Source organism: Rutidosis leptorrhynchoides, chromosome 2 (assembly GCF_046630445.1).
Source record: "Rutidosis leptorrhynchoides isolate AG116_Rl617_1_P2 chromosome 2, CSIRO_AGI_Rlap_v1, whole genome shotgun sequence".
Taxonomy (NCBI): Eukaryota; Viridiplantae; Streptophyta; class Magnoliopsida; order Asterales; family Asteraceae; genus Rutidosis; species Rutidosis leptorrhynchoides.
This window is the reverse complement of record NC_092334.1, coordinates 168,533,079-168,541,850: the sequence shown is the minus strand read 5'-3', so window position 1 is coordinate 168,541,850 and position 8,772 is coordinate 168,533,079. Positions and strand designations below refer to the sequence as shown.

Sequence of the window (8,772 nt, the reverse complement as noted above, 5' to 3'; positions counted from 1 at the left end):
TAGTTAATAAACACTCAAAAGGGGTACACAAGTATTTAAAGCAACTTTATCTACACTCCATAATCATATGGGCCTTGAGCAACTATTTACCTATAAAAGTTTTCAGCTGTTCAAAAAAAATAAAATATATATATATCAAGAAAAATATAAATACGTTCTTATCTATTTTACGAAACAGGACGATTTTAAGATCGATATCGATCCACGTTTACATCGAAAAGGGTAAATAAATCAAAAACCGGGGACCAATTTTGGGACTTTGTGTTTGTTTTTTTCTCCGTTGTTCCGTAACACATTCGAATGTTGGAACCATGGAAGCAATACTCAAATACTACAACTATCACATAATAACCTAAATATCTCCTTAAATCAACTTAAAATCCAACATTTTATTTTATTTCTTTAACAAAAAAAAAGTACAAAATTTTGGGCTTCTTTCATTTTCTCGAAAAATGGGTAAAGGGAGTGATGCCTGTGATGTTGGGTTGGGTTTGAACACTGAAACATCATCATGTTACCCTTGTAAAAAGATGATTTTTAATACTGAAAGCTATGGTTTTTATGGTAATACTAGTCAAATGTCATCTGGGTTTTGTTCCAAGTCAACAACAGGTGCTTAAAGTAGTAAACTTTTTATTAATCTTGTTCACTATTGTTATACGTATAAAGATTGATTAAATTAAATATTTTATTTGGCTTTACAGATGGAGTAATGGGTGTTTCTGGGAGAGTCCTTTTTACTGCAAATCAGTGGCAAGAACTTGAAAGACAGACAATGATTTACAAGTACATAATGGCTTCTATCCCTGTTCCTCAGCAGCTTCTCTTAACCTTATCCACTCAATCAAACAGTATGTTTTTTCAATTTAACTACTTTAGCACATATATTACTATGCCTTACAACTGTTTGTGTAAATGTCTGTTCGAGATTTTAACTAAAAAAAAAAAGACTTTTTCTATCAGGGTTTTGGGGGTTTTATGTACCCCACCCTAGCTATATGAATATTTTGTCTTTTTTCAAGATTAATTACAATATTGTACGTTTATTTATTAGAATTATGTGTTTGGTAGGGGTGGTGGGTTCGGGTTTGAGATACTCAAACGGGTCGGATCCGGAGCCATGGAGGTGTAGAAGAACAGATGGGAAGAAATGGAGGTGTTCAAAAGAAGTGGCTCCTGAACAAAAATACTGTGAGCGCCATGCCCATAAGACTAGATCTCGTTCAAGAAAGCCTGTGGAACCACAACCTCAAAACACCAAACAAAATACCAACACCTTGCTCTCTGCTTCTAATCAACAAACCAGGTGACTCTAACTGTTACTATATGTTATGTACATGTGTAGTGTACCACAACACTTGCTAAAATAATAGTAACACAATTTTTTGGAATTTCAATCATGTAAGTTGATAAAATTCACATTTTTAAATAAAATTTAATATGTCAAAGATAAATGGATTTAGATTTTGGTGTTTGTAATTAAAACTGATGCACCGGAAATTAATTGCGTATTGACACGTGTCATTAATGAAAATGTTCTTGAAAATAAGTCCATCTTTAATTGATACTAGACGATTAGACCCTCCTTAACGCGGCGTCATGAACAATTCGTCAGATGAAGTGGCGAAGTTTGGCGCTCTCTGACCCGTTAACGGGACGTCAGAGGTGACGAACTCAGGGCGTCTATCGAGGTATTGACTAAAAAAGTTCAAGGAACTGACCTTGCAATGTTACATACAGATTCCACTTTTTTGTCAAAAATATACAATCTCCATGTGATGTCACAAGCATGATTAGAAGTGGACTTAACACGACACTAGACCAACGATCAGTCAAACGTGTCTGGTCTACTTATAATTTGTCTATTAAAATTGCCATTTTGTACATTTTTAAACGAATATACAGAACTGAAATTTTGTTAATTACATGCTTATTTGACTAATTTTCTATGTATATCGATTTTGTGCAATTTAAATTTGGTGTGGGTTTAATTAAATTACGGTGTATATCTTATGATGATGAAAAAAAGGTGTAGTGAATGGTTTATGAAGAATAGCGGTATTCCTGTTTCGTTACCGCACAACGAATTTCATCAATCGAAGGAGACAACAAGCGGAATACTAAAAAGGGACCAGATTTATAATCAAGATTTAATGGGAAATCATCAAGTTAAACCCTACTTAAATACTAGTACAAGTGATGCTGCAGATGGTACAAGGAGGCAAGACTTTATCGATGCGTGGTCGAGAATCAGGACAGAAGATGATTGTTCGCTTACTTTGTCGATGCAATCTGGTGGGACCGGGGTTGAGTTTGATCACGAGAGTTTTGAAATGGCTGTTGGGATGTTGAATGGGGATAGAGATGTGTTTAAGCCGAGTCAACCCTGGTTGAACCAGGGTTTGTGGGTGAGTTCGACACCTGGCGGGCCGTTAGGTGAAGCTTTGTGCTTAGGAATCAATAGTAATAGTAATGCGAATTCGCCTCAAAACGAACTGTCTCCGCATGGTAGCAATAGCACAACTACTACTAGCAGCTCGTGTACTTGGTTTCATTAGTTAAAACCGACTCAATCGCCTAGCTTTATTTATGTAGGAGTCTATGTTTACCTGCTTTTTGTTACGAAAACTCGCTAATAATCTGTTTGTTTTGCTCATTGCATCATATGAGGTAAATGATTTTAGTTGTCTCTGTTACACTTTTGTTTCAGGTTTTAGTGTAATGGTAAATGACTACTACCTAGTACTGTTTGTATATCAATGAAATGATAATCGTTTATTTGCAGACGTTATTTGTTTGGTCTTTGGTGTCAATGGGCTCTGTCTTGGTGAACATTGCGACCGAGTTTTAGCTTTGGTAGACTCGGTTGCAGCCATGTAGTTGGGTGTTGTGACTGTTGTCATGTTCTTCGAATCACTGTTTTGGCGACACGCGGCATACTTTGATTCTTTTATGGTCTTGATTGGAGGTAGTGTACTGAATTGTTGACCAATCGTTGACCGTTGAATTAAACCTAAACGATTAGGTTGTTCCTGAAAGTCTTTCATGTCCCTTGATTGATTAACATTCTTTCGAGATTGTAAAATGGCGTTGTGTTGCTCAGGGGAGTACGAGACACGATATCGATCAACTGGGTTGTAAGATTCGACGTTGAATGGCGTGTTATTTAGGCGAGTTTTAACACGAATGTGAGGTGGTTGAATGCATTTAAAAATGATAGCTGCTTGGTTCCTAACAATTTGACCTCTGATCAGTGCTTGAAGTATAACTATCCCCTTAAGTGCCTCTGATGCTCTTCTTGCCTTGCACAAACATAATTAGAAGATACCCATATTTAGTTAACTAGGGGTTTGTAGCCCTGTTTTACTAGGGCAAAAGCAAACGAAAGTAAAAAAAAAAAAAAAGAAATTGATAAAAAAGAAAAAGAAAATAGTGTGTATTAACTTGTGAAGGACTTAAGCTTATTGTTCATAGGGCTATAATTGTCATTAAAAGTTTTGCACAATTTATATAGTGGTTAATGGGTAAAAGTTAATAGGGCTATCATCATAGTACGTCATTTAACATTATGCCGAATTAGTATAGTTAGTAAAATGGTAATGGTTTGCTCCCTATTAATTAACAAAATGTCCGTTTATAAATTAGGGTTTACTGCTTCAAGATGTGTCAAACTAACAATTTGAGCTATTCGGGCTTTCATTGTGTGTAATGAAATAATTAACAATTTATTGTTGTATGTATTTTGATGACGTGATAACTTTTAGTAATGGGCATTCAGTTAAAATGTCATAAATTTATACATGACAAACGGATCAGGTTGGATCGTTTTGAGTAACAGGTCAAATGATTTTGGGTTGAAATGAGTCATGGGTCAAACGGGTAAAAATTAAAATGGATCCACACGGGTCATGTTAGGTCACTTTGGGTAACAAGTCGAAACGGGTAATAGGTTAAATAGGTCCAAACTGGTCATAAACTTTTACATATGATATTTTACGCTTATTATACTGTTTTGGTTATTATCAGTATATTTATTATATATAAGAAAATATCAATATACATAATACTTGATATTACCGTTAATGCTATCTTAAATGATTAACTGAAGAATCTTGTTATGCTCGATCCATCTGACGAATTTAAAAAACCTGATAGACCTGACTCCATTTATTGAAATTTAGGATTTGATACATATTTGACCCGTCTTTTATATTTTGTACAAGAGTCAATAGGTTGAAGAAAAAACTAATTGGACCTTAATTTAAGTTTAGTTTAGATTGTGAGGCCTAATTTTTTTCAAGGCCCAATTGACCCGAAAGTTTGACACGTTTGATCCAAATTTGAGAGTATGAGTTTCAATTGAAAAGTACACATAAATTACATATAAAAGCATTGAATAACAAGTTTTTATTACATATCTGATACGCACTATGAACGTCACAATTTAGTTCTATACATATAAGGGGCACAAAACCCCCTAATGCCTAATATATCATCTAAATCGATCAAATATGTAGTAAAGGCCTGTTTACCAGGTAGCCTCTAAAGGCGCTTTGAATACGAATGGCAGCGACATTGTGCTTGACAAAAGCGCTATCAATATTTGCCTCTAAAACATAGTTACTTGATGTTTCTTCCTTGAGTGGTTGAGTCGGTTGTATGTTACTCGATGATTTCATAAATAACCATACTCTCTTGCCCCCATTCTAAAAAAAAAAAAAAAAAATTTAAATAAATAATGTAAATACAGTATGTTACTATGAGTATCATGTTGATTGATGGGTTTAAGAATGTAGACCTTGTTGACTAGGATGGTGGTGAATGCTCTCTTGAGTGCAGTAAACAATGAACCACCTTCCTTTTTTCCCATATGAAAGTACACGGACAATAAGGGGTGGCTGGATGCGGTTTGTACATGCGTAATTTAGAGGGTGCGATAAATGGTGTGCATATATGGGACTGGCTAGCTAGTTAATGAAATGAAAGGTGCGTGATAGAGTAAATGTAATGGCAGGGGATTATGTATGTCACGTGTTGTGTGCAGCAATGGAATAGCAATATATTAAGTAGCAACCATATATGTGTGTAGTTTGTCCTGATTGAGATTAAGGTTTCAGGGACCACTGGTTCTCAACCATGTTCTAAGCCATGTTCTCAGCGGGCTTGGTGAAAGCTTTTCGCACTTAATGAAGCATTGTTTCCTATTAATTAGGGCTACAAACAGTGGCGGAAGAAGAATTTCTTTTCACCGGGGGCAGAAAAAAATAATTTTAAAATGTATTTTGAGCGAAATATGGAGGTTTTTGTCTAAAATCTGGAGGTTTTTGGGCAAAATTTAAAGGTTTTTGAACAAAATTTGAACGCTTTTGGACAACATTTGAAGGTTTTAGGACAAAATATGTAGGTTTTGGGGCAAAAAAATCCACTAGGGGCAAAGTCGAAAAAATCAAAATTTTTACACTGAAAATTGCAAATCCACTGGGGGCGGGTGCCCCCTTGCCCTTACATAAAACCGCCCCGGGCTACGAATGAGCTGCGATCACTATCTTTTCCCGAGTCGTAAATGTAGTCTTGGTCATTTGGTTTGCTAGCCTTATTGGCCTTTGTCGACCCTATTGGTGGTTAGGTCGAGTTTAGTTTATGATCAACTTGTTTGCTTGTTCACACGTTTATTGTGGTTGTTGATCATTAGCTTAGTTTATGTTTCTTTTTTTCTTTTTTTATAAAGGAAAACTCACACACCCACCTAATCCTAACACGGATATATATACCGCGAAATGTCCTAAACAGGACTCGAACCCTCAAACTCAAGGTTGTAAGGTGACCTCGATACCGCTAAGCCATTGGCACTTTGGTACTAGTTTATGTTTTCTAATTATATCGGTTTGTACCTTGTTGATTTTTGGATCCATTTATTCATGTCGTTTTTATCGATCGAAAAAAAAAAAACATCTTTGTTCAATTTGATAGCTCAACAAGTATTTGAAATGCGTGTTTTGAGTTTTGTAGCTTCACATAAGCTTTACTTGTTTGAAATATTAGCTAACTACTCGTACGTGTTTAGAAAAGTCCAAAACACCTAAGATTTTTACATGCACCAAGGCTACTCCGGGTACTATATAAGACACTCCATCCATTCCAATTCAATAGTTTTATTTTAATTTTTAGAACATTACAAATTAATAGTCCATTTCTCAAAATCGATACGAATAATGATGTAAATTTCTTTTATACCTTTACTCTAATAATGTGTAAACAAAAAAGTAAGTAAAACTGGAATAAAAAATACAGTTAGATAATGATATTAATTTTACTGTATGCCTCTTTATCTGTAAACTATTAAATTGAAACTGAGAAAGTATAAAGATTAAAATTCTACTAATCCACACATCAATTACAAACTCATAAGACCACATATATGATATAACCATGAGTCAGATGTCATCCGTTAGTTCGAGGTTATATTCCGAGAGAGCGTGAGAATGTCGAGAGAGCGTGAGAATGCCGCGCAACGATTGTTGAATAATTTTACATAATATTATTTTAGAAGACAATGATTTTGCACTATTAAAATGTGAAGAAAAATTTATAATCGAGGAAGGGGAGAATCGTGCCCAGCGTATATGGAATAGAGGACCGGATCAAGACATTATCACAAGAGAAATAAGGATAGTGTGGTGCACGACCAACTTACCGAAGATTTAATCGAGCATATATGGAATCTGTAAGTAACTAGATGGGGGGTGAATAGTTACTTAGTAGTTTCTTAAAACTTTTTTAAAATCTTTGACAATCAAAACATAAGTTTAAAGTATGGAATCGTTTTTGTTTGTTAAAGCAAGTATGTAAAGAATGTAAGTGCACAAGCACAAGGATTTATAGTAGTTCGAGAGGATATTAACTAATCCTCCTTAATCCACTTTCCGATTAACTAATCGGGAGTTAGCTTCACTAAGCATTTCTCCAAACCCGGTGGAGATCCGTTTACACCAAATGATCTTCAAAAGTCACACCAACACTACTTCTAGATCACACTCGTCTTCACCTTGGAAAAGCATCAATTTTCCAATGGAAATATGAACAACTTTCTAGTTCCCTTTAAGGAAGAAGGATCACTAGATAAGATGATGTTCTTATCACAAGATCAATTCTACTAACTCAATCTCTCATAGTTCTCCAATAGGTCACACCAACCTTACTTAGATCAAACTTGTCTTCACCTTGGACAAGTATTAATTCTCAATAAAATTAATCAACTTCCTAGATCCCTTTAAGAAAGTTGAATCACTAAGTAAGATGGTGTTTCCTATAACAAGAACTATTTAACTTCCTTGACCCCCTAAGAAAGTATCTCACTAAGTAAACTTGAAGATACAAAATGATAAGCATAAAGTTTACAATGTAATTCTACTTAATGCAAGTAGATACTCTCTTTCCCTCTTATAATCTCTCCATAGATATGTGCTTGATGCTTGGGAGATTAGTTAATATGACTTTGAAAGTATGTTGGAAAGAGGTGGTCTTCTAGTTTGGCAAAGTGGTGTATTTATATTCTAAGAAAATCTTGACAGAAAAAACTGCGGTCGATCCACGGTCGACCGTGGAGTAGACCGCGGAGCCTTCTGTCAGCTTTTCAATATATTCGTTGGAGCTCCTTTTTCATTGAATTTTTGAATTCTTTACCCAATATAGTGTAGAGACCCGTCCTAATCCATCCGGACGAAGTCCATATCGATTATAAACGATTCACAACAGTTGATTACATCGCGAGGTACTTGACCTCTATATGATACATTTTACAAACATTGCATTCGTTTTTGAAAAAAACAATCTTTCATTACATCGAAAGTTGATGGCAGGCATACTATTTCATAATATATCTAACTATAATTGACTTAATAATAATCTTGATGAACACAACGACTCGAATGCAACGTCTTTTGAAATATGTCATTAATGACTCCAAGTAATATCTCTAAGATGAGCAAATGCACAGCGGAAGATTTCTTTCATACCTGAGAATAAACATACTTTAAAGTGTCAACCAAAAGGTTGGTGAGTTCATTAGTTTAACATAAATAATCATTTCCATCATTTTAATAGACCACAAGATTTTCATTTCTCATAAACATACGTCCCATGCATAGAGACAAAAATATCATTCATATGGATTGAACACCTGGTAACCGACATTAACTAGATGCATATAAGAATATCCCCTATCATTCCGGGAAACCCTTCGGACATGATATAAACAAAACGAAGTACTAAAGCATCCGGTACTTTGGATGGGGTTCGTCGGGCCCATAGATCTATCTTTAGGATTCGCGTCAATTAGGGTGTCTGTTCCCTAATTCTTAGATTACCAGACTTAATAAAAAGGGGCATATTCGATTTCGATAATTCAACCATATAATGTAGTTTTCATTACTTGTGTCTATTTCGTAGAACATTTATAAAAAATTGCGCATGTATTCTCAGACCAAAAATATAAAGGGTAAAAAGGCAAATGAAACTCACCTAATGTATTTTGTAGTAAAAATACATAGTACGACATTGAACAAGTATAGGGTTGGCATCGGATTCACGAACCTATATCATTTATATATATTACCTCATATAATTGAAGTCGAATAAATTTATGTATATTTATTAATATAACTTTTATTTTAGTAGTTCATGTGTTTCATTATTAACTTAAATATATTTACTTTTATACTTTAAATAAATAATTTATAAAATATAGTTTTTATTAAGTATATTTTTATATCA

At 34.6% G+C, this 8,772-nt stretch overlaps 1 protein-coding gene across 1 annotated transcript; it reads left to right on the top strand.

Moving 5' to 3' along the window:
- The first annotated feature begins 352 nt into the window (after nucleotides 1–352).
- LOC139891560 (growth-regulating factor 8-like) lies at nucleotides 353–2,784 on the top strand. The gene is made up of 4 exons (XM_071874533.1): nucleotides 353–612; nucleotides 705–851; nucleotides 1,072–1,306; nucleotides 2,030–2,784. The coding sequence occupies exons 1-4, from the start codon at nucleotides 453–455 to the stop codon at nucleotides 2,556–2,558; spliced, it is 1,071 nt and encodes a 356-aa protein (XP_071730634.1). The 5' UTR covers nucleotides 353–452; the 3' UTR covers nucleotides 2,559–2,784.
- Nucleotides 2,785–8,772: the final 5,988 nt, after the last annotated feature.

Coding starts and splice junctions, on each gene's coding strand:
- LOC139891560 (XM_071874533.1), top strand. CDS start 453: ATGGGTAAAGGGAGTGATGCCTGTGATGTTGGGTTGGGTTTGAACACT. Junction 613..704: donor TTGTTCCAAGTCAACAACAG/GTGCTTAAAGTA, acceptor TTGGCTTTACAG/ATGGAGTAATGGGTGTTTCT. Junction 1,307..2,029: donor GCTTCTAATCAACAAACCAG/GTGACTCTAACT, acceptor GATGAAAAAAAG/GTGTAGTGAATGGTTTATGA.